Consider the following 27,290-nt stretch of genomic DNA (forward strand, 5'->3'; position numbering starts at 1 on the left):
AAAACAGCGAGAAGTTTTGGGGCTGGCTCGGTCTTCAGACTTTTTTTAGGGTATTAGAGTATAGTATATATCAATAAAAAAAATTGCTATTTTTCATTTGCGATTAAGATTATAATTGTCATTAAAATTTGAGCATTATCTTTTTGTTTTGCGTGTATATATTAAAATTGCTCAGGTTTTTTATAGCAAGCGATTCATTTAGCTATTTTATATGAAAATGAGAAAATTATTTATTTACCGTTAAGCCATAAAGCAAATATATAAACTCTCATTACCAAGAATAAAATATACACTATATATAGGTATTTTTACCCGTAATTGTTGACAATTGATGTTGAAAGTAAAATTATTAATTTAGATACTATACATATTTATAAAAAATATGACAATCATTTTTAGGCACAAAATGATAATGGGAAAAATATCAATATATTTAGAAATTTATTTTATAGTTATGTGCAATGTATAATTGTTCTACATAAAATCTATATAAACTTAATTTCGTGTAATATATATGCAAAGTGTTAATGTGTGAGCAATATTTAAATCCTATTATCTCTTACATAAAAAATTAACTATCTTACAATTATTTTTAATTGAGCACTGAAGATAATTCTCTATTAACTACTAATCTAATCATTGTTAGTAATAAAATATATATCATAATACGTTAATATCAAAGATATGTATCAAAATTGTCATCTTCTTTAACGATCGGTACAAATTTAACATAAACCGGATGTGCGGGTCGGATTACAAGATCAGGTACAATACGTACACATGCTGCGCTATCTTGAGGTTCGAAATAAAAGTTATGGAGCAATCCAGCAATCAAGGTCTTCAATTCAAGCATTGCAAACTTTTGTCCTAAAATGAAAAATTTTTATCAGTTGATACAGATTCTAGCATCACTTATTTTCCGTGTAGTAACAATGTACCTATACAATTACGAGGGCCAGCACTGAATGGAATAAAAGAAAAGGGATGTCTTTTCTCCAATTGTTCTGATGGTAAAAATCTATCGGGATTGTAAATGTCCGGCTGTGGCCAAAAGTTTGGATCACGATGAGTATCAATAGGGTAGATAAGTAGAATAGTATCTTTCGGTACAAAACAATGCTCTGAAAAAAAAAATTAAATATATTAATTAATAGTAATTGGAGATATTGATGGCAGATTCAACTCTTTCCCGGTTTGGAGTCTCGGTGTAAGGCTGGGTGAGTATCAGTTCAATCGTATTAGTGCATACATGCTCCCCCTTCTACTATTTCTTCTGCCCATTCTCTACTAAATAAGATAGTGCTCTCTAACTTGAAAACGAAGACGTACAATCCGAATTAAGAGTAGGGATTCAAGGTCAACCGGGAAAGGGTTAATTAATATATAACGTACTGAATTGCGTGTCTTCTTGAGTTGTCTTTGATATAACAGGTACACTCGGATAAAGTCTCAAAGCCTCTTTTATACAACACTCTAAGTATGTGAAACGTTGAATTTCATCGATAGTTAATTTACCATCGCTTTCTTTAAATACTTCATCAACTTCTGCTCTTGCTCGCGCCTTTAGAAAAATTATATTTTATTTTTAATGTATCCCGAGTCAAAATATTAGACGTAAGTTGAACGTTCTTAACGTTTTAAACGTAAATTGAACGTTCTTAACGTTTTAAACGTAAATTGAACGTTCTTAACGTTTTAAACGTGAATTAAACGTTTTTAACGTTTTGAAAATAAATTGAGCGATTTTTTTGTATTTTGGTTCGTAAACAATTGGTAATTTCATAAGTTATGATTTTAGTTTAATGATAACATTAATTAATTTATTTCAATATTTGTAATCACAATTTTCATAACCTTGATATCATAATATATGAACAGGTATAAATATATAGTGTTAAAGATAGAAGTATGAAACTGAAAAAATTTTTTTTTCAAAATACGAATTTTTTATTTAAGAGCCACAAAGGCGGAGGACAAAATTTTAGGGAATTGGCGTGATTATAATCCAGGAGTACAAAATCGATAAAAAAAATTTTTCGGTATGCTTATGTTTTCTTATTGTAAGTCTAAATAGGTTTTAGTTATACGTTTTCAATTTATGATACTCCAATCTACGTTTTGAATAAGTTAAAAGCTGTTAAATTGAGTTTTTAATGTCCAAAACGTTCAATTTACGTTCAAAACGTTCAATTTACGTCTAATATTTTGACTCGGATAATTATAATTATAATTAACTAATAATAATAGCTAAGATTGGTAATTTTTTGTAGTGTAAGTGTATGAACCTGAATGTCTTTGTGCTCAGCCAAAAGTAAAATAGTAAACAACAAACTCATAGCAGTAGTGTCGTGACCCTAAAAATAAAATCATATAAATCGCATTCAATTATGAAGTTTTATCGAACCATTTAACATTTTATAACTCACCGCAAAAACAAAAGTATCAACCTCCTCTCTCATACCTTGATCATCAATTCCGAGTCCTTGCTTTGAAGCGGCGATCAAAAGATCAAGGAAAGCGAGTCTCTTACGTTTTGCTGCGTAATCATATGAATTATAATCATAACTTTTTATATAAATTTAAACAATACGACGTAGTTTGATTTTTAACTCACTGCTTCCATTGGATTGGGAACTTGTATTACCACCAGTTGTCATCATAAAATCATTTAAATATTTTCCTCCCGTTTTTTCATGATATTCTTTACGGTCTTTGATTATCTAAACATGACAGCGCAAATTATGATAATTATTCATCATAAACGTTAATGAATAAATTAATCGTAAATACTTTATCAGAAAAGTCATGAAGCACTTTTAATGATTCAGCGTGTTCCCGACCTTTGGCCGTCAGTCCAAAAATCCAAGCATTCATTAACCATGGTCTAAAACTCCTGCAATTAATTATAAATAACAAAGACATTGATCATTAATTATTTACTAGAAAAAAATTATTGGACACGTTTAATTTACCTGTAGTACATTATTTCTCCGATTCTTTGAACCGCCATTTTATAATTTTCTCTATCAGGATCATTCTCTTTGGTGGTAATTCCCATTGCAGATTCTGTTTGCATTCATATGCTTATTATTATAAAAATACACGGAAAAAAATGAACTATACAAATTGAGAACGACAAGTAATATATTGATAAAGTGATCAGTAAATACTATCATTCTAAATAGTAATGTTTTCGTTTATGATTAAAACGTGAATAATTACAGGATAAGTATGAAAATTTATTGTCTATGTAAGAAAAATTACCATTTGAACTTTAAAAATCATTACTGATACTTAAAAAATTGACGACACGTACACTGTAAAAAATTTCGGTGTAAAAATGGACCCCGAGAACTTTACATAGCCGAGTAGTGTGAAATAACGGTGTTAAATTCTCTCGGTGAAAATTTTCCATCCGTGTAATTTTAACACGGTGTAATCTACTTTTTTTACACCATTTCGTGTTACTCGTTGTAATTTTTATTAATGAGCAACAAACGATCATTGAATATTTTTAACAACTTAATCAATAACTTCATTAATTTTATTTAGATATTAAATATTATTTTGAATAGTTAAATATTTTTATGATTAATTTTATTAACGCAAAATTATCATTAATTATATATTTTCACGTTTGACGGTGTAAAAATTTTGAATTCACACCGCCTAGATTTAACACCGAATTTAGTGTAATTTTCAAACCAAAATTTTGACACCAAGACATTTACACTACAGTGGGTCCAAAAATTTTTTTACAGTGTATTATAAAATTTATTATTTGGAATGTTAAAATTCCCCATATTGACACCCGGGTTCCGGGTTATAATTTCAAACACTAGTTTTTAAAGTTTATTTTTTTTCGTGTAGTTTTATAATTCACTGAATTATAAGGGGACACCACGGCTGCCCAATTTCAAAATACAGTAAGAAACAAATTTCTCAAAATCGATGTTTTAGTATTTTTAGTTCCAGTGAAGTCTTGTGAACATGATTCAATTCATATTTCAAAAATTTTATTTTTGTCAATTACTGTGTTGAGAAATTTTTTTTTTAATTCTGAGTTACGGTTTGTTTAAAAAAATTAGGTCAGTTGATCAGCCAAGATAGTGCGGCTAATTTAAAAATTTCAAGGAAACAAATTTTTTTTTTTTATAAGGGCTCATTCATTTTAAATTCAGATTTTTAATTTTCAGTTCAATCATTTAGATGACAATTAAAAAAAAAAAAAATTAGTTTTGTTTTAAAAATGTCAAAGTGTCCGCATTACCCAGGCCGTAAAAATTGCTCTATTCTTTTCTATGGACTGTAATTGAAAATATTTAAACACAAAGTAAAAAAAATTTTCGGGCTTAAAAATGGTACGATCTTGAAGTGAGAAAATTAAAAATTTCCCGATTATTTTTTTAACAAATAAATTACAAAAAAAAAAAAACTAAAAAATGCACATGTAGAAAATTAAAAAACCTATAAGTGCAATTTTTTAAAATATTTTTTTTTTAATAATTTATTGCTTTTTATTTTATAATACCGCAAATTATATTAAGAGTGTGCGTTGAAAGTAACGGTAAAAGTTCTTTGATAACTCCATCCGACGTTGCTTCTGTTTTTAGTTTTTTAATCATACGGTCCGTATGGTCGACTATAGACTCCATGTATTCACTAAGATTGTGCAAATGAAATGCTGGAGTCAGGATCTTTCTCCTTCCTCTCCATTTGTTTCCTCGAGAAATTAAAATAAATTAATCAATAGTAAATATTTTATTAACAGCAGATTTTACTATAAAATAAATTTTCAAAATGAAATCTACCTTCACTAGTGACTAGTCCATTTTGTAACCACGGACGTAGAAAATCGTAGAATAGACTTTTTTCAGTATTTTTCGAGCTACCGAATAGTACCTTTGAGAATAGAATAAAAACATAAATCTTTAAATATAAGAAAACTCGTCGGTTAAATAAATATGTACCGTGAAAATATATTTACCTTCAGATCATCAGGATGATAAATATTAACAACAGGCCACGTTCCAAGCCAGTACTTGTAAACTGGATAAAAATCTTTGGCTAAACGACGATGAAAATTCCAAAAGTTTTCTAATAAAAAAAAAATATGAACGGAAACTCAAAATTTATCAATTTTTGATGCAAAACAAATGTATAAATTTAAAAAAATTTATACTGACCAGGAGATACCGCTAAGTCTAAAACATTGCCCAGAATTGGATACCATTTCGGCCCAGGGATTTTGTCACAAAAATATCCTTTTCTATTACCATGGATACAAAAATGTAACGCGACTAATAATAGAACAACGACCAATAATATCGATGTAATTAACAATGCAGTGTCCATTGTGACTTGCGAACGACTGTTTCATTAAATATTATGTAGTTTTCAATAGACCATCGAGTGCAGACAGTTGTGACATGACTGAAATCTACACAGTCATTAAGAGTGATAATATATACTGTAGCAGATAGTCGAAGTATTGAGTCCCCTTTTTGTATACATCGATGACTTACATCATCGAAAGCAAAAAATGTAGACTTACGTTTCTATATTTACTATACATCGAATGCTATATATTATTATATCCGTATGCATTCTTAAATCTTCATGTAAATCGTTAAATTTTTTATGAGTTTATAGTATACTTACATCATACAAAGTGTCTCTTATATTTATATTATTTACGCGTTATTATTTTGCTGAAAGTATTCACTTTAATTACATTTTATTATAAAATTCGATCATTTCTTTAAACTGACTTTATGGAGCGGAATTTTATTTATTATTAAACTAATAAATTATTTATCGCACTGTTCATATCACGGTTCGTTACTATCTGACATTCGTTGCATGCAATGCCAATTGCAGTAGACTGTCTGAGTCTGCTGTGACCCTGACATTTCTAGTTTTCAGTCATCTTGAGTAGGATTTCAATGTTGCGTATTTTTTCATGAACATTTCAATTAATTATTGTTGATCATTGAAGAATCTTTTGAAATAATTTTTACGAAGACATCGTAAGGAACAGGTATCTTGATGTTGTGTAAAGGGTGACCGACCTAATAAACTTTGAAAATAAAACTTTGGCAACTTGAACCTTGGTAAATTTGGACTTTTATGCATGAATAAATAATAAATAACAAATGAAAGAAATACTGAATTATCCAAAGTTCAAATTTATCAAGGTTCAAATCGCCAAAGCTCAAATTTACAAAAAATCAAATTTTCGAAGTTCGTTAGGTATGAAACCATGTAAAGTTATCCCCATGAGAAAAAAATCTAACGGTCGCTTTTTATAAAAATACTTAGACAAAGATCATTATAATATATCAATTTTTATATGGTCTTCTGTAAAAAAAATTCGTTCCCAAAATTTCCAAAAAGGTTTATAACAGTAAATCTCGAAATTGAAACAATTCCGATTTTCGAGATGATCATTTTTGGAAGTTTAATACAATACAGGGTAAATAAATTTTCGACCTCCTGATCTAGTACTTGAACAGTTCTAAGAAGAGTCAAAAAACCTTCATAATCAGATTTAATGCCTTTTATCAACGTTTTTCAAACCAGAAAAATTTTCGAATCGAATTATTTTCGCTTGAAAATTCCAAAAAATATATAACTATTTTATTTTTGAATTTTTCTAAAGTTCCAAAAATAATCAACTCAAAATCTAGAATTGATAGACCTAAAGTAATACCATCGCGGTAATTCAAATTTAAATTTTCCGACTCTTGACCTTGATTGGATTCTGAGATTTAATATATATATATATATATATATATATATATATATATATATATATGATTAATGAAATATCATAATCTATAATCAAGTCTATTATTATATCAGATGACACAATCTCTATTGTCCGAGTTACGAACTTGAATTTGTTACGGCTTAAAAATAAGAAGTATGATAGCGCTCGCGACGTTTATCCAACAAAAATCTCTAAATAGTTGCTGCAAAATTATGCTCGGCCTTTATACGTTTCATTTCAATTGATTTTTTTCTCGCATAACTGATTAGTTAGGTCTATTTGTTAATTTAAAAAAAAAAAAAAATTTAGTATTATTCATCTATCACATTCCCATTTTTCAATGGATCCTGTTTAAATATACAAATAGTGAAGGGGGAATACGCAAAGTTTACCTGCATGAACTTGTGGACCAATAAGTAATTACGTCGGTGGTGAAGAAAAATGCGACTCGACGTCTAGGCCATTTATCTTAAAGCTCAGAGGTAAAAAAAAACTTTTTCCCATTGCCCTACGTTATCGTTACATCCGCAAATTGTGTAATTTGGTAAACCACGCTGGCACCTACCCCACCACCAGTAATTTATTGCTGTTATTGATTTTCAAAATTTTTTAATGATAAAATTTGTTTTTATCGCTTTCATAAGATCAACGCTCGAAAGTTAAGACTTCTTATTTATTCATTGTTTTCTTGTATTGCGCAAGTTTTCAAGTTTATTTCAAATTTGTTAAAAATTAATCTTATTAAAATATAACATTTTTAAATACTTTTGCTTTCGGTCGTGAAATCTGACTCATCGAAAGAGGAAATTTAATAATTTTGCCCTAATTTTCAAAATATATTTATTTATTTAGTAAATGTTGATATTTCAAGTTCGTATATACTTACAAAATAAATAACAATTTGAAACAATAGCATTAATTATGATCATGTTTGTTGATCGTTTTCACGTACGGAAATGATCAACATTAGCATGAAAATCGAAAAATTTTAATTTCTCCGTAACTTTTCCGTATACTAAAAGATACGACTTTTTGACTTTTACGTCAGCTCATTTTTGGAAAATATCGAGCTAAAAATTTCAGGACCTTCTCTTCATTTCAAAGTAACCTTTGAAATGAAAAAAAACATAAAAAACCCTCCTAATTTGTGTTCCGTGATAGTCTGAAGTGTGCACTAGATGACTCTCAGGAAACTTTGCTACGATACGACGCCAGTCTGCCATTCATTAACTTCATGATTAACATCATATTATAGACGAAATATACAGAAGTTTGTTTTCATTCTAAGGAAACTGTTTCGACTGAGTTTACTATCCATTTCAATGGATCTTTACGGTCATGTCAATCCCTCTAATATTCTCTTCACCGCTGGTATAGACGTAAACACAGATATCCTCATTTCATCGTCCAAGTTATTCCTATCCTGACGTACTTCAATTTTAACTAACCTCAAGCCACATGAGTGCGGTTTGACAGCCAAACAAGACTCCTGGTTTCAACGTACGATAAATAACAAATGCATATAGATATAAATGGTAAAGTGAATATACGGTATCCCTTCAGGGAACAATCACTAAAGTCAATCAGAATCATAAATTAGTTGATATCTGATGAGTTAAAAATTCGATTTTCGATAACCAGGGTAAAAATAAACACTTCCTTATTTTTCGATGATGTCCAATTTTCACAGCAGAAAGTTGAAAATTTTTCATGATACCTGCATTTAAACTTCATTAAGTACACGGTAAGAAATATTTTGCGGATATCACTATGCCAGTATGGGCGTGAACGCCATACTGTATGGTATCGAATATTTTTATAGGTTATAAAATTGTATGCATATATGATTCAACCATTGCGGGAATAGTAACACTGGCAATTGTTGTCGCGGGCCCCGCATTGTCAGTATGGCCGTCAGGCCCATACTGCATTGCCGTATCCACATTGCTTCTGGCCGATAAACCTAGTCTAACGACATTTATATAGCTTTGGTGGTAATACGATAGTATACATTGATTGACACGCCAGAAATTATGGCGGGAAAAACTAGTAGCATTGTGCCCTCGGCATTGTAGTATGGCTCTCAGGCCATCCTGTTTAGCCGTGCCTGCTATGCATACGTGTGAGCAATACAATAGCTCCAGTACTATACAGTATAGTAAATAACGCCATACTTCTGGGACTTGTTACAATACTGTCTTGGAATACTTCATTATTTTAGTATGTGCCTTGAGACCATACCAGCATGGTGTTCATAGCCATGCATTTCTTAATGTATATTGTAAAAATCAATATCCATGACTTTGTATGCTCGCTCTTTGACCAAATGTAGTTATAGCCATAATGTTTCCATTTAACTTGAAGTTCTCAGTGTCTTCGTCGCATTTAGTTAGGAGTTTGAATAATCTGCATTCGAAATTCCAGCACGTAGGTATGAAATCACAATGATTACGAAACTTCCTCCAAGACGGTTATAACTTTCAAACATTAACATTCTAGCAACATACTTTTGACATAACTATAAAGTTATCGTAAACACTTTGAAAAAAAAATAAAAAATAAAAAATAAACAAACATGAAATTATGTCAAAATCCAAAATTTTACTGAGTTATTAACTTTCAACGGTCGCACGATAAAGTGCAGAAGACCCTAGGCAAGTTCAACTTCAAATTTCTGTATCGAAATCTTCGAAATTATAACTTCGAATATCTCAATATTTTTTTGTGGAAAATTTAAAATCCTGTGAAAAAACTTTCTTTCAATTTTTTGAATAACTCTTCTTATCTTAGAGTACTTATCTTATGTTAGAGTAGATTTATTGCCTACTGATTGACCACAAGAGTTAGTTTAGAATATTAAGAAATTGACAATTATTTCCATTCTCATGTAAAAAGTTACATCTTCCTTTTTTTGTTATAATAAAAAAAATTCATGATATAAATCGGTACGAACATTCACAAAAATGTTCAAATAATAATTCTAGAAAATTTTTCGTAAATGTAGTGATAAGATTTATCTCTACAGATGATCAAAAGACGTCAAGAGCTCTCGTGATCGTTATGATTCGTGCCGGAAGTGTGACCGTTGAGGCTTAATTATATTTATTTTTTCGTGCTCGTATCTTACAATTTATATATATAGTTATGCTCTATTCCCTTAATTTTATCAGAAATAATATATATTTTTTTATTTTATAAAATAATCAAAAGTGTCCATAACAGTATAGGTAAATCATGACTATACTATCATCAGAATCTAATTCTCGGATTGATGGAAAGATATCAATTTTATGTTTGGAGTTATTGCTAGGCTGTTTGCGTTTGTCCAAATATATCTGCGTATAAATCGTAACTTGGATATATTCTCTCACTCACTTCATCTCACGAGTAGACAAAAGTTATTTACATTGTCTCGCCATTGTTAGCCAATGAGACTATCTCACATTTCCTATCCCAGACTATCAATCGTGTCTGTTTTGTGATTACTTTTGGTCCAATAATGAAAACACATTGATTTACCGACATTATTATTTTGTTTTATCATATTTCATTTTATTCATACATTCTACTATGTTACGCTGTCCTGTCACTTATTCACAAAATTAAAAAAGTTTTATATTTTGCTGCAACGTCATTTTTTATACGATATTTTAAATAAAAAATAAGGAACTACATGGAAAGAAATTGATGGTAACAATTACAATATATGAACGGCACCCATATATATTATAGTTATCATTATTATATTATTATAGTAACCGTTACCATAATATTATGGTAACCGTTACCATAATATTACAGTAACTTTTACCATAGTATAATGGCAACGATTACCATAATATGATGGTAATCATTACCATAATTCTTTCACATGCGATATGAGAACTGTTACCTTAATAATGGGAATTGTTCCCATATCTATGGGAACAATCTCCAGAAAGTATGGGCCTATATCCCATAATTCCAAGTAATCATTACCATAATGGTATGGGATGATATTTCCTAAACGTACTAGGAACAGTTACCATAAATTTCTTTCCGTGTATAATTTTTTTTTTCCAATATTCTGTATATTATTAAAAATTTGCGGATCGAATGCAGATTAAATCAGGAGTGAATACGGAATAAATTCAAAGTGAAAAGTGGGGGATGGTTTTTTATTTATGTAGTCCCCTCGGAGTGAACTCTATTTGGAAAGGAAGGGGGGGGGGAATGGAAACTCTAGTTTTGAGTAATTTTTCAAAAAATTCCGGAACTTCACGATGGAATGAATGCAGATTGAAATACAATCCATATTCACTTCGAATTTACTCTCAATTTATGACAGCGTCCATTAAAAAATTGATCGTGTCTGCAAGGTTTATTTTTGAGTGCATGCATGTAGAGATTTTGTATTCTAAATTTTAATTTTTTTGTTGTTGTATATCCATGAATAAAGTATGTACAAAGTCTAGATATACGAAAATGGTTGTTGTACTTAAGAATACCAATACACATCTCAGTTTGATCTCGTACAGATCTCCATCATTCGATTTGGATCGTGACATGAGTACTGGTATATCTAAATCCTGTCATTGGCTATACTACGGCCACTATCGTCACGTCAGCAAATATTGTGTAACACTCAGACGCAATTGCTGGTACGTTGGCGTTATCGTTGCGGCAACCACCTGATACTGATGACGCCAACGTGTCGAACGTACTGATGTGGATAAGAGTCGCGGATGTACTTTATGATATTGTACGTTAAGTCTCTGTATTATAAGATACTTTCATGATGGTTTCATTGATACTAATCAAATGAACATCAGAAAATCAATGAAATAATCTACAGAACAACTCTAAAAAATTATTAATAAAAAAAGTCATTTGATAAAATAATTATCTTACTTCCAAAATCTCTTTTTTAAAAATGACACCCTCAAGTTCCTGTATTCATTTATTTTTTAAAAATTGATTGTTTTAATATCAGAAAGTTGATAAAAAATTTTCATATGCATTCATTGTTTCTTTCAAATATCAGATTACCCATACAAATTCGCCGAGCTTCGAAATTTTCCCATAGATCAGCTGATGCCTGGTTTGCAATGATTGGCTAATAAATGGCTAACTATACTGGCCCGTGCATGGTAAATCATTGGCAGCCGTCTTTTTGCTTATAAAAACGGCGCACAACTACCCGCCGTTCGTCGACCAACGGTTTGATCGAGTGCTCTTGATACCAAGATTTGGTCGATGATTGATTGCCACGATTGGCCAATGCTTGGCACACCGTTATCATCCGATATTTAGCCGATCTTCGGCCGATGCTTGAAAATTGGCAGCCATTCACGACCCAGTAATGGGTCGATTCTTTTTTTTTTGTATAGGTAAAGCCAAATTTTTCGAAATGTTGACTTATCCAAGTATTTTTTTTTAATTTTCAAACAGAACTGATGTATTCTTAATCATTAGCCCTCGAAATATGAATGTCAAAGTCTGTTACGTCTCTAATGAAATATCATCGAAGTTCAAAAATGAATCGTTTAATTGAGCATTTGGTAGAATCGCTAGTACTGGAAAATATATAATGAGAAGTAGGTACGTTAGACAAGTCAGTAGATTTTTTGATTATGTTTGAATTCAAGAAATTATCTTCTTCTCCATTAGACACTTTGAGACTTACGTGTGGAAGTAACTTATCGTTTGCGTTTGAATAACTCAGAAGTTAGTTATACAGTTGCTTGAATTATGTGTTACAGTGAATAGAGAAGCTAGATGCATCTCTCTAAATTTAGGCCTGCCCAATGGATTCACACTCCGTTGGCTGTTTATTAACAGTAGGCAACAACAACACGCTTTCTCATTATAAACGTGTAGTGCATGTACAAAGTCACCAATTCCGCAGTGTCTACATACGAATATATGCATATACCAAAGATACTAAAGTTGTTTCAACTTCGCTTCGAGTCAGATGCATTATAGGAGAATTGATAACGGGCAAGTTGTTAATGTGTTCTCGGATCAATGCTTCGCTCACAGCCAAGGCTGAGAATGAAAAATCGACTGGACGAATTGCTGACTAAATATTCATTCATTCGCATAACTATAGGATCAATTCTTGATTTTATGGTAAAAGTTCATGCGTCGTATGGTTATTGAGTTATAGTAATGATGGCAATACTCATGGGAATAGTTCCCATAGGCGAATAAGAACAAATTATATCCATATTGAAACCGTTCCTAGGTGCACATGAATATGAAGGCTATATATCATAATTATATTATTCCCATAATATTATAGTTATCATTACCATAATGTTATGGTAATCGTTTCCATACTATAATAATAATTTCTACACTACATTATGGGAGTCATTACCGTAATGGTCTAGAAACGACTACCATAATTTCATAGTAACTATTTCAGTATCGTATAGGAATAATTACCACAATTAGTATGGGTGTTATTTCTGTACTCGAAATTTCAAAAATACTGTTTCTATACGAAACGGAAATAGTTTTTATAAAATAGTGTAATTATTATCGTAAATTTTTCTTGGTGCACATCAGTCACTATATGTATATATATTTACATTTTAATTGTTATTTATTTTAGCCTATTCTATCCCGCACGAAAATATATATGTCTGGGTAATATAGTGTATATGCGACATATCTTTAGTATTGTCGTTTGACAGCATATATTTCTGGATATGTTTTTCATATGATTTAGGCAATTGAGTTGTGTACTTTTGACTTTATAAACTTTAGGGTCATCTAAAGAACGTCACTTTCTAATTTTTTTCGACATTTTTATATATGTGTTAAAAAAATATTTGATTATATTTGAAGATAATTAATATTTTTTCATGATTATAAAAATGTTTAAGTAATGAATATCTCTTTATATTAAGAGAGTCATATTTTAGTTTGTCTAGGGTTGTTTTTCACGCAAGCTCTTTTATGTATTTATCGCAGCAGGGGTCTGGCAGTTCGGGTCGTCTCTGGAAGTCGTGGGTCGAAAGTTAAACGTTTAAGTGTTGATAAAATGTGGAAGAAAGAAAAAAAAGAAGAAGAAATAGCGTAAGTTAGGACAAAAAACACAGATACGATAGGCAACAAGGAACCTTGTGTTTAACTAAAAGACATTTATATATGTAATGGCATGGTATTTTATCTGCACACTAATTCAACAAGTCTCAGATGAGCCTTAGATGCATTTACGTCCCGTGAGATCTCTTTGAACTATTGTATCACGCTTCTCGGGAAATAGAGCAACAACAAGGTTCGCAAGCTTTAACACTGGAGTCACTGAAAATGAAAATACAAGCACCAACATTTGTCTTTTATATACATGTAAATGTATGTCAAGTACAAATGCGAATTTGTAAATTTACTTTTTACTACACAGTATTATACAAGAAACTCATACTTAGGAAGTACATTATGAAGTATGTAATTTAAATTTTGTGTCTTTTGTTATCTTTTTCTATTATATTCCAATATTATTGTTTTTATTTTTATTTTTTGGAAGACATATTATATCGATTTATCTTATAACTTTTTTTTGTATACCAATACTCGATGCCACATCATCATTTTGTTATATACTCAGAAAATTAAGTAATTGTGTTTATTATGCTAAATTGTTAATTCCAATCATCTAGAATGATTGGAACGTTTTTCAATCCAAAAATAGTTAGTGTTATAATTTTTTTTAATAGAATTGATAATTATTGGATGATAACTCCTGAAATAAATTTCGTTACAGTTACTATCAGAATGGTAATATTTACTTTCAAGATAATAATATTTACTTCTGCAATAAATTTCGTAACAATTACTATCAGGATGGTAACAATTATAATTTCTGATGGTAATTGTTACCATCTGGATTATAAATATAACTATTTAGAATATTAATAATAATTAACTCTAGTTAACATACAGGATTGTAACAATTATTATAAATATGATGAATATTACAATATAGATGATTTATACAATCATCTAGATAATATTTATTACTATCGGATTTTTTTTCGAAAACAATAACACACAAATGTATTTTCGAGCTCGAAGAGCTCAAGGAGCTCGAAAACCGCGGGAAGTCGTGGCTGGTCCGCAGGGTCAACCGATAGACAGATTTTTTTCAATTGTTGACACCATAAATTCACCAAACTTCGCTGATTTTCGAGCTGATGTGAAGTAAGACACATGGGTAGGAAAAGACACTCAGGTCTACCGAACTTGAGACATGCTTGCTCAAGCCTTGATCAATTCTTTATCATAAGACCCTTGAGATATTTTTTTCATCATTTCCGCAAACGATTTGCAAATAAAAATCTAGAGTTTTTTCATAAATAAGTTGACTAGTCTACTTGGATCTTAATTACTAGTGCCGGGATTTCGAACTGTGAAGTAATTTTTTTTAAACAAAACAATTAAATAATTTTTTTATGCAATTATATTTATCGTTTTTATTTATCACAGTTATAATTTTGTGTTAAAATGACAAAAGACTCCTCATCCTAAAATATCTGGTTGTGGTCAGGAAATATAACGATAAGTCATCATTAGTAATTTCCTCGTAAATCAAAGATTTCTGACTCTGGAAAAAATCAGAAAAAATTTTCTCCTGACTCCCGTGTAGTGAAGCTTTCAGTTATCGAATCTTACTCATCTGAGTAGAATGCTGATTTGTCTCAACAAGTTGTCGAGATGACCAAAACACAGAATGGAGTTGAGCAGATCATTACTCAGGTGCATAATGACCCAGCCAAGATAAAAAACAATTATTGGACACGCTGAATCTACAGCAAGTATAAGAATGCAAAGAGATCTTCAGGCGCGAATTGCAAATGAAAGAAATTTTTAGATACAAATTAATAAGCTGAAGAGGCGTAACAATAAACGCCAATTCTTGAATTCTGTGGTGGCGCGAAGAAGTTCTTCAAGTATCTTTAATAGCCAGCATTTATGAGATAAACAAAAAATGACTATCACCTCACAAAAAAAAATATAGTTGATGTTTTTCTATTATTACAAAAATTATTTTAGAAAACATTAATATTTAACATTAATGTCATAATGTAATTTAGTACATTCTATAATACAATCAAATATGATACTTGTTACTCTGTCGAACAACAAAGAAGTGCTCATGCCAGAGTAGTTCTCAAGCTTGGAATATAATAATTCTGAAATAAGTTTCTTACCAGGGACACAACAAGAGGTGGACGCGATCTAGCGGCGAGCACCGAACTACTCCCGCTGCTGTTGCCTTGCTCTGGTGACTTCCCTCTCCTCCACGCATATCTTTTCTCCCAAGAAATTTATCCATTAGTTTAAGCAACTTTTCTGTTCGAAATTTATTATTTCTTAATAAAAGAGATATTTTTTGTAGCAAGATGTGTAGGTCATGAGGGACTACAAGAGGTTGACAATAGTGTTAGATTTTACGGTAAATATTAATTAGCTTACTGAATCTTATGAGTGATTTGCGTTGTTCAGTGGTCTTGAAGATGCTTTCGTAGTCCGCTGGCAGTCTGGCTTGTGTCCTTTCATTCCGAAGAAGTAGGCAATCTATGACAAGGTGTTTTACCGTAAAGATTCCTCTGCAGTGTGGGGCTTAAAATTTTATTTTATTTAAAACAGATCAAATTTTTTCATTTCAAATAACTTTTTTTTGACGGCATATCAACAGAGTAAAATTGCAGTATGATTAGATAGTAGTAGATAAGTATGCAGAGAAATTGAGGGAAAAATAATTTGGTATTCTAGAAATGTAACAATAAAAATTTATTGTAAAAAAATTTATAACTTTTTTTATAACGACTGTGTACGCTCAGTCTTAGATTATTCTACTTCCATTTTATAGATAAGTATATTCGATGAAAAAAAATGGAATTTTAAGAAGTAATAAATCATTAAAAAATAAAAAACTTTAAAATGTTTTAATCGAAATAACGTTACCATGTTTTATATTTAAAATAAAATATATACTTTTTAATTACTATCGTATCTTTACTGTAAAAAAATAATTAATCATATATATTTTTGTCAGTAAAAAAAAATAAACTAAAACTAAAAGCTAATGAACGATAAAAAAGTAATTAAGCCGTCTAGACTTTATTTTTTTCATATATAATAAAAAAATATTTATAAATTGATATCCAACATAGGTGAAGAGTTCTTCACCGAGACGTGTAAATAAAAAAAAGTTTGAGAGTGTAAGCTCAAGGTACGAAAGGTTAAAGCAATGCTAAGTGGCGAGTATAAAAAAAAACAGGTAAAAGAGTCGTAGTAGTAGAGAGACGAAAACGAGAGAGTCCTCGAAATTTGGGATATTTAAAGGCACTGTGCCTAATTGAAAAAATGAAATAAAATATAAAAGTAAAGTGAAAATATAAAAGAAAAGGAATTTAAAAAAAAAATAAAATAAAATAAAAAAGAAGTAGAAATAGATTGTCAATGACATTTCGACATTTACATTGGCGAGTCAGCAGTTCGACGCTGCCAGATCATTCTATATATATATATATATATATATATATATATATATATATATATATATTCAAAATGTTCTGTTCGTGATGCGTGAGCGTGAGCAAGTCCGATATTGCGATGGATTTCAATAAAACATTGAGACAGACAGACACACAGGGAGGCGGTACCCAGAGGCTGTGTGTTAGCTGTGCCAGCCTGTCAGCTAGAACTGTATCGTCTGTATCGAATATTCCATTCTATACCACTCAAAACCCATGAAAGAAACATATGCAAAATAAAAAAATAAATATATACATATATATAAACAATTCATAATGAATTAAAAAAATTGTTGTTCGAGATATTAAATAAATATATACAGAAAAAAACTACACGGAAAAAAATGAACTATATAAATTGAGAAGTGACAAGTAATATATAATGATAAAGTGATCAGTAAATACGTTCTTAATAGTAATTCTTTGATTTATAATTAAAATATAAATAACTGTAGGATAAATATTAAAATTTACTGTTTATGCAAGAAAAATTAATATTTGAACTTTAAAAATCGTAACGTAAACGTTAATATTTATGACACGTATTATAAAATTTATCGTCAGAAATGTTAAAAGACCCTGTATTGACAACCAGGTTCCGGGTTATAATTTCTAAAGTCTCTTTTTTTCCTGTTCCATACAAAAAAAAAATAATCGGCCCATTACTGGGTCATGAATGGCTGCCAATTTTCAAGCATCGGCCGAAGATCGGCTAAATATCGGATGATAACGGTGTGCCAAGCATTGGCCAATCGTGGCTATCAATCATCGGCCAAAGCTTGGTATCAAGAGCACTCGATCAAACCGTTGGCCAACGATCGGCGGTTTATCTTGCGCCGTTTTTATAAGCAAAAAGACGACTGCCAATGATTCACTATACACGGACCAGTATAGTTAGCCATTTATCGGCCAATCATTGCAAACCAGGCATCGGCCGATCTATGGAAAAATTTCGGAGCTCGGCGACTTTGAATGGGGTGTGTTGTACCATTATATTGGTAAAGTAAATTCTAATTTTAATTTTGTACCAGATGATAGCAATTTCTGTAACGGTTTCTGTGAACAATACAAAACTGGTATCAATATTTTCTGTGTACCTGCAGGAAGACGTAAGTTAAGTCTATAGTTGAAATATTAAAATGTTAGATGCCTAGGTAAATGTAGAGTTTTCGTCATTGAATTTTCTGTGGCAGCATGCTTACGTTCGTGTGAGCGAGCAGATTTTCGGTCTCAAGATGAGAGTAGAGTGGAACTCTAACATAGCGTGAAAAACCAGACGCAAAGCACAGAATAGTAGTAGTTTGCCGTAAACTCCTGCTGCCGACGACTATGAAGGGCGAGACAGAAAAAGATGGAGGTATAAGTGAGTATGCTCGAGTAGGTGAGCTTGAGAGGCTGAGAGTCGTTCGGGGTTCCACTCCATAAAACAAACTTATGGGGCCAGCTATTTCGTGCCACGAATATTTATAGATACTTGCTTCTTCTCTTCTTTCTCACTTGATCCCAATGAATGCTCTCACTCACGCGCAACATATTCGCCGATCTTCATAAGTGTTTTCTGTACTTTGCTATATACATATATATCAATGTATATAGACAAGTCCATTTATAAAATATGATATCCGAAACGAATAATGAGTTATATGAATGTCTAAAACTATATCGATTGTTCAGTATATATCGCTTTTGAAAAAAATTTTCATAAAATTAAACAATGTTATAATTTTTTTATTAAACAATAAAACAAAGAGAACGTCTGTCTCTAACAATTATATCTCGGTACAAAAAAGTCTATTATACAGCTTGCAATAAAAAGTAATTGAAGATTTTTTTACTTCTGTTTCTGTACTTCAGTTTGTAATATCGTAGATGTCGTCTTTTATCAAAGTGAGACTCAAATTATAGAGACTAGGAGTTAAAAAAAAAAATTGAATATTCTGATTGCCCATTTTTTATGCAGATGTTAAGAGTTGAATTGTTTGAAGAACAAGATGACCATTTTTATTTAGGATAAAAATATCTTAACTCAAATTTTTTTTCCTGTATAAAATTAATTTAACAATTTGAGAGATGTTTTGATAACACGCTCTTTGAAGGGCGGCATGATATATACGCTTGTAAACAGTCATTTCAACGGCCAGTACAATTTTATCATAAGTTATATCGCATAGCGCTAGAAAAGTGCGTGCAAAGAAGGCATATTTACTGAAGGGTCGGAAATTGTGAGAATGATGTTAAAAAATGCGATGAAATTTTTTTAAATATTACAAAATTTTAAATAAAAATTTAAGTTTCATAGAAAATTAAATCTTACACACACTGTAAAAAATTTATCGGGGTAAAAACTTCGGAGAGAAAATTACGCCAAAGTTCAAAGAGCTCGATAACATTATTTTCAATATGTCGAGAACAAGAATTATTTTCTCGAAGCCCGTTTTTTGGAAATATGAACCGTTTCGGACCATGGACACCCTGTGTCTGTTGTCATCGAAGGTAGCCTATAACTATGTTCATTTTAGGAATAGGTGTCAATAATTTGAACATTCATTGTTTTTTATGACGCATTCTTGCGGAAAAAACTTAAGCACGGTAGAAAAGTCCCAGAAGTATGGCGTTATTTACTATACTGTATAGTATTGGAGCTATTGTATTGCTCACACGTATGCATAGCAGGCACGGCGAAACAGCCATACTACAATGCCGAGGGTACAATGCTACTAGTTTTTCCCGCCATAATTTCTGGCGTGTCAATCAATGTATACTATCGTATTACCACCAAAACTGTATAGATGTCGTTAGACTAGGTTCATAGGCCAGAAGCAATGTAGATACGGCAATGCAGTATGGGCCTGACGGCCATACTGACATTGCGGCGTCCGCGACAACTATCGCCAATGTTACTATTCCCGCAATGGTTGAATCATCTATGCATACAATTTTATAACCTATAAAAATCTTCGATACCATACCCTATGGCGTTCACGCCCATACTGGCATAGTGATATCCGCAAAACATTTCTTACCCTTAGGGAAATTTTTTTGATATCGGTCAAGAATATTAACATCGGCTTCGGTGATATTTTACCGCTTTGGCTGTTGAAATTTAACACCGAAAATTTTAACACCTACACCACCTGGACTTACCCCGGTTTTTTTACAGCGTACTAACTGTTTTACCTTTTTTTCTACCGTACAATTAAATTTTTTTTATTCATTTATTACAGTTACTGTATAGAGTAACTCTTTGTCTATCTTAATAATAATAATGACTATTATTTACATAACAGTAGTAAAAATGTTATAAAATATAAACGTTAAATACACAAAAAGTAAAAATTTTGTCATTAAACTAGGTTATTTGAAGTTCTTATCAATTGTTTCTTATTAGTATCATTGATCTGCGGTATTAAAAGTTAGACGAAATGCTAATTATATTAGTAACATACACTTGAAAATTGTCGGAAACTGACGGCTGTCACGCAGCCACTAGCTCAAAGCAATAAAGATATGATCGTGGTTATAATAGTGAACGTAATCGAGTGTACATGGGAATGTAAAGGTATTTTATTTTTCTCTCTTATCGTTTCAACGTTGGATCAAGCAATTGGATTTTTTACTAATGTAGAGATTCAAGTGAATAATAATATTTAACAATAATTAATCGATTTTCCTTTTTATAAAATTTTATTTTATTTTTTTTGTTTAATTCATTCATTAATTGATTTTTTTTCTTTGTTTAATCCAACGAATGAACAAATGGAAATGAAAATAATGGAACAAAAAGTGTAATGAAAAAATTGAGAGCTACGGCAATTTTATCCAGTTGTTTTTTCATGGCGACGTTCGTTATTTGCCGTTATTCTTTTTTTGCTATTTGCTGTTCACACATGCATACTATTTATATATATGTATATATGTATTTTAACCGGCGAGTTAGCACTTTCCGGCCTGATGACTGGATTCCAAAGTGGGTTATGTTGAAACAATAGATGAGCAAATGGATTTGCGGCCACTGCAATTATATTTCCCATTTTAATTTGAAATTTCGTGTATGTACAATTGATTAAGAATTATTACTATACTATGTTTAATTGTTTTTATTAATTTATTTTCAATTTGCAAAATATCGTCATATTTACATTCGATTTTGTAGTACAGAAAAAACTTATAACATTTTTTTTATAATCCTTCGCTTAAAATTAAATATATGTAATTATATATATGTAACAGCATTTGTTTTTCACAATTGGTCTTAAAATTTGAATGGAGGATATCGTAATAAAGGTTCTGTTAAAATTTGAAACCTTGATATTAATATTAAGATTTCGCTTATCGCAATTGTTTATTTTGTTGGAAATCGAACGTTCTACAAAAAAGGTCTTTTATAATTTCCAATAAATCGAATTTTTCAAAAGTTATTCAGGCTCAAAGTTGAATCCCTTGTAAATTTCATTATTAATTGACTTTTCAGGCAAAACTAGTGGACTTATCACAAAACACTATATCGATACTGCCAATCTAATACGTCATATCCCACAAAATTTGACATTTTCACTTTTTTTGAAAAATGGAATCATTGTAACAGTGTGCAGCTTATTTCAAAATTTTAGAGGTCAAATTGTTTATTTAGTATTTTTAAATAAATATTCTAATATGTGGTATCCCACATTCACATAGGTTCAGTCACGCTTAACATTTTCAATTTTAAGTTAATTTTAAGGAAGTAATTAACGACATCAGTATGAAGGAAATTATGCATAATTTTTGACTCTTCTTACAGCATATAATTCAAAATTATTCATTCACTACAAATGCCTGTGTTTTATGAAAAACATGAAAATAAATTTGTAGGTTATACCAATGTAAACATAATACAAATCATTTTCTTTGCCGACCGTGAAACGTTTTTATCGTCTCCTGAAAAACATTTTCCAAATGTGGTATACGACGTATTAGAATGACAGAATCGATTTTGTTTTTTCTGTTCAGGGTTCAATTTTTATGAAAACTATGTTTTGACTTTTTTGAGACACTGATACACAAACGAGTTATAAAATTCCATATTCAAAAAAACAATTTTTCCTCATTATTCAATTCAATAATGAAACATTGCGATTAGTGACCACTTAATATGTTAATTTTAAGTGTTCAAATGTTAACAGGGTGTTATTTTGGTATCATACACCATAATTTCAACACCATTTATAAAATAAATACAGTCGGTTTTTTTTGGTACAATCTAATACATATATACATATATAGCAGAACCATTATTCGTTATACTTGATGATAGATGACCCAAGCAGTTAACATAAGAACCTTAATGTAAGAAGTGAGCCTACTTTCATGTCTTATATTTTAGCCTGAACTAGGAAGTATATAAAATGTGAAAACAGATAAAGGCATTAATTTATCAAATTTTTTTCACATCCACATTTATCTACATTCAGCTGTACGAATTTAATCCATTCACTGAAACTAAATGCCAAGAATTTCGCCGGCATTCGCAAATAAATTAAGAGACGACATAGTTGATAAAAAAATAATGAAACATCAGAACTTATGTCTCTGAAAAACGTTAACACTTTAATCAAAGGGAATTTAGATTTACTCAGGAAATAATATTCAATTTAGTTGCAATCCTGGATTAGTTTCATGTAAAAAAAAAATGGCGAACTATATTTCGTCATGGTAATTTATTTTGTTTGAATAAATCAATAATTAATTTATAAATACTGCATAGAAAAAAATGAAAATAAAAATTAAAATTTTATGAATTGTTGAGTGAACGTTGCTAAGGGCACGCGAAAGTAAAATGCTCTAGGTTTGATCGAGACTCGAGTGTTCATAAGTGGTGCAATCTTGCAGCTGTAATTTTGTGCAAATAGTAATATCGTGCAGACTGGCTGGCTGCTGCTAGAACAGTCACTTGCGTGCCAAGCAATCGTTTGCATTATGACTCAAGCCAACCACTAGTAAGAGACTACAGTATATATACTAGATAAAACCAATTAAAATGCTATCCACTAATATCAAAAGTTCATTGTTGTCAGCATTTTGTGGCTTTCTATCAATCAATTCAATTTCATAATTTTACCTACTGAATATTTTATATTTTATTACACTTAGCTATATTCATACTAAATTAAGTTCTTACCCCCATTATAAGAACATTTTCTTAATCAATTAATCAAAATTTTTAAGGAAAGGCTGTCAGATTCAAATAGTCAAATTTTTGTATAGTCCCTCTAATATCTTCGTTTAATAATTTATCGTCTTTTTTTGACTTCTAAGGAACCGGTGGGTAATAAGGCCCAGCTAAGGGAGATTTTGAGTAGAATCGAAAATATTGCATTTAATTATCGAAATGTATCATAAATCTTTATTTCAATACATTAGCCATAAAAATTAATGAAGTAATGGTAATTTTTACCATAAACAAACAAAAAATTAAACTTTTACAAAAACCATAAGAATGGGCCTTATTTTACTACGATAGGGTAATAAGGCCAACGGGTTAAACAAACTGGAATAGTTTAATTATACTTAATAAAATTGGTATTAGAGATGAATCATCACTTAAATTTAGCAACAATACTTTTTTAAAGACAGAAGACTAGATTGTTTTGTTCAACAGCACTTAAAACTATCAGTATCCTTTTTAAGAGTCAGAAGACTAGATTGTTTTTTATCATTTTTTCTGTGCTACGACAGCATATGACGGATGATGAAATATAGAAGACAGGGAACGTGGTATCGGGACTCTATAAACTTGTCGAAACATCTCTATGCAAAACCCTTCTACTAGAGTAGCCTTTAAACGAGGCGATTATTTTAATATCATTTCTGTCACTTAGGCCTTATTACCCAACAGGCCTTATTACCCGTGGGTACCTTATTTGAAATAATCAAACCAAATTTTCAACTGCCATAAACATTTTTCTTTCGGGCATTCAAAGTGGATCACTCTCAAAAACAGTAAAAAAATTGTTTTCATTTAAAATAAATGATTATAATAAAATAGTTCATATCCAATCCAAGTAAAACAAGTTATTTGCAATATAGTTAGTGAATAAGGACACCGAAAAAAAATTTATTAAATCTCATGTCATACAAATGTGTTTCACTGTACAAGATGATAAGCAAGCCTTAACGCCGCTAAGTTTTTAGACATAGAGTCGACATGAAAAGCTCTAGCCTGACGACGGTAATTCCCCAGAATTTGGTGAAGAAAAAACGTCCAAAATTGCTTACTGATAGCTTCGTTTAGTCAGGCATAATCATCGAGCAAAACTATCAGCTCTAAGTAAGGGAGAGTGGGCAAAATGGGCCCCTTGAGAAAAAAGAATAGACTTTTGAAGTCTTCTTTTTATCGTCTTTAGATAAAAAACAGTTTAAAATTTTTATAAAAATTTAAAAACAGATCAATTAGTTCAAATACAGAGTAGTTAGACTACAATTAGATCAAATTTTTCGACGAGGATACTTAAATATTCTTACACATCTTGATTCTGAAACGTTTAGTAAATTTTTCTAACAAAATTTATCATCATATATAAAAAATGATCTATTACGTGGTTAGATAAACACAATTGATGTTTCGTTGAATGGCTCGAGTCGAAATTTAAAACGTATCTCAAACGTCTCAGGCGTTGAAAGCGCGTTTAAGACGTCTCAGGCGTTAAGAGCGTGTTTAAAACTCTTCAATAATTTTTGAATTCCGATAAAAATTAAAAAGGTCATGTACTGGGTATTAGTTAAAAATTTTATTTCTATTTTCCATCAAGTTATGGCCTCTATGATATTCTTATGATATTTCGGGCCAAAATGTTATATACGGGGCATAATGGACCACTTGAAAAAAAATTAGGAAAACGGTTGACCCTAAAAGCCATCCCTGCAACTTCTCGCTTATTCCATACTTAAGCGCTCAAAATTGCACTTATTACGTTTTTGAGCTGAAACGTTTTAATCACGCTTACAACGTCTGAGACGCCTGAGATACGTTTTAAACGCCTGAGGTACGTTTTAAACGTCTGAGACGCTTAAGATACGTTTTAAATTTCGACTCGGGAGAATATTATTTTTAATTTCCTAAAATAAAGTTAATATTTATCTTATTATTTATATCTACTTATAGCAATTTAGATTTAGCTCCATCCTCGCAGTATATAAAGTGGTAGACGACCCTGTTACTGTGATGCAGTGAATAATCCTCGTGGGAAATACCTACGAATATTCACACATGTGCTAACGCTTGATTTATTTCAAGTCCTCCAGGCATTTCTGAGAAACGTGCCTAATCTTTCTAACACAGTGTCGCACAGAGCTCAGCTCAACGAAAATACCGTCTCTTGATCGTGAAACTGAATTTCAAAGATCAAAAATATATAGCCATTCAGTAACATTCGTAGACACGCTCAATGATTCCCCAAGTGAGTAACTAAAACGAGTCATTGATTTTAAAATTAACGTTACACGATTTAAAGGTCGGCTATTTTGGTCGCAGCAAATGATCCGTTTTATGAGGGATTGAAACGATGACAGGACTTGGCTTTAATAGTTACAAGGTAGTATAGTATGCATGTATGTAGTCATGTATACAGTTGAACATCGACATCTTTACATTTTCAAAAGTACTCCAGAGAAGCCTCTTGAATAACTTAATGATGATGTAAGCAACAAAATCGACATACGAGTTCACATCTATGATGATCGATATTCCAATAAAATAGGTCATGTTTTTTCGCTTCAAATTCAAAGTAATAAGCATTGTTGACCCGAAATGAAAAGCAGCATAAACTTTTCAGCATGATATAACATTTTTCAAGATGCTATAGCTCAATTCCAGTTGAAAATGCGAATGCAAATAACTTTTTCACTTACTTTACAATTGAGAGTACATCTGAAGAAAATATTGTTATCTTTTTCAAGCTTGATCGACTACTCTGCTTCTGCAGTTCAACTGCTCTCGATCGATTTTAACACATAGAAACCAACTGCAACCTGTAGAACACTCATCGCTAGCCAGAGAACTCTTTTTATTATTTTTACAGTCATTATCTGTAGATAGTGGATTTAAAAAACTGCTCTCTAAATTTTTCTGATTGGAAGCAGCTGCTAGCTAGATATAAAAAAATTCCGATAGTCAAAATTATTCTCGCTTTACTAATACTATTTTCGCTTTCTCTACACTGGAGCTAAAAATAATCCGATAACCACTTGGCCATTATCATTTTTCTTACGTTAGTAGTAAAATGTATTTCTACTTTTGCAGTTTGAATTTTTTAACGTCTTCACTATATTCTGGGTAATTCTCAACCCAGATGAAGTGTAAATAAGACTTTTATTATCTCAGATATGTGATTCGACATTTTTTTTTAAATATCGACACATGTCGAATATGAATCCATCTAAAGCATCTGGCTTGTAAATTTTCTTGGCGTTTCGATTAGATACAGTAAGTGAAAGATATAGACCATCATAATCTGCGGCTTACAATATGTCTGACTGTTGTAGTGTATTTCTACTTGACTTATGACCTTTTACATTTACGTTGATACATAAAGTTGAGATAAGTAAAAATAGTCTGCTTTAAAAATAAAGTTTTATTTTTTTTAATTATTGTCTATTAAAAAAAAATTAGAATATTGATCTAAAAAAATTTTTTTTCAAACTTGTTTACCATTACCATATATTTTTATCATTTACATATTTGAATAGACTATAAAAAAAAACATGACCTTTTTATTTTAATTTTTTTGCAAAATATTTTTAATAATTTTTAAAAATCGTTATGAACAGAAAGGTTTTTTTAATAGTTTTGTTATAAATTGTATTATAGTTAAAAGCTATGCATGGTAATAAAACAATTTGATTCAAATATTAAATACACCAATCAGACAGCCTGACTGAGTTTATCGGCTTTATTAATTGAGGCTTCAAGAAAAAAAAAGTAACGGAAAAAACTTGAGAACTAGCTTGTTAAA

General features: G+C 30.8%; 1 protein-coding gene across 2 annotated transcripts; it reads right to left on the bottom strand.

The window, feature by feature from the left end:
• Positions 1 to 422: 422 nt before the first annotated feature.
• LOC130671106 (cytochrome P450 4C1-like) lies at positions 423 to 5,817 on the bottom strand. 2 transcript variants are annotated; one of them, XM_057474811.1, is made up of 13 exons: positions 5,662 to 5,817; positions 5,187 to 5,440; positions 4,988 to 5,097; positions 4,812 to 4,902; positions 4,532 to 4,723; positions 2,973 to 3,066; positions 2,791 to 2,893; positions 2,615 to 2,720; positions 2,427 to 2,536; positions 2,286 to 2,354; positions 1,393 to 1,561; positions 939 to 1,121; positions 423 to 867 (listed from the first exon to the last, which is right to left on the bottom strand). In XM_057474811.1, the coding sequence occupies exons 2-13, from the start codon at positions 5,353 to 5,355 to the stop codon at positions 677 to 679; spliced, it is 1,587 nt and encodes a 528-aa protein (XP_057330794.1). In that variant the 5' UTR covers positions 5,356 to 5,440; positions 5,662 to 5,817; the 3' UTR covers positions 423 to 676. The 2 variants fall into 2 exon arrangements, with proteins under 2 accessions (XP_057330794.1, XP_057330802.1); XM_057474819.1 differs by lacking the exon at positions 5,662 to 5,817 and having other exon boundaries at positions 5,187 to 5,455.
• Positions 5,818 to 27,290: the final 21,473 nt, after the last annotated feature.

The sequence above is a fragment of the Microplitis mediator genome, chromosome 1 (assembly GCF_029852145.1).
Source record: "Microplitis mediator isolate UGA2020A chromosome 1, iyMicMedi2.1, whole genome shotgun sequence".
Classification (NCBI taxonomy): domain Eukaryota; kingdom Metazoa; phylum Arthropoda; class Insecta; order Hymenoptera; family Braconidae; genus Microplitis; species Microplitis mediator.

Excerpts from the sequence above, each read along its gene's own strand:
- LOC130671106 (XM_057474811.1), bottom strand. The coding sequence starts at position 5,355 with ATGGACACTGCATTGTTAATTACATCGATATTATTGGTCGTTGTTCTA. Across the intron at positions 3,067-4,531 it reads CACTCTTAATATAATTTGCG|AATCTGCAATGGGAATTACC; the intron begins GTATTATAAAAT and ends GAATGCAAACAG. Across the intron at positions 1,122-1,392 it reads TCAAGAAGACACGCAATTCA|AGCATTGTTTTGTACCGAAA; the intron begins GTACGTTATATA and ends TTTTTTTTTCAG.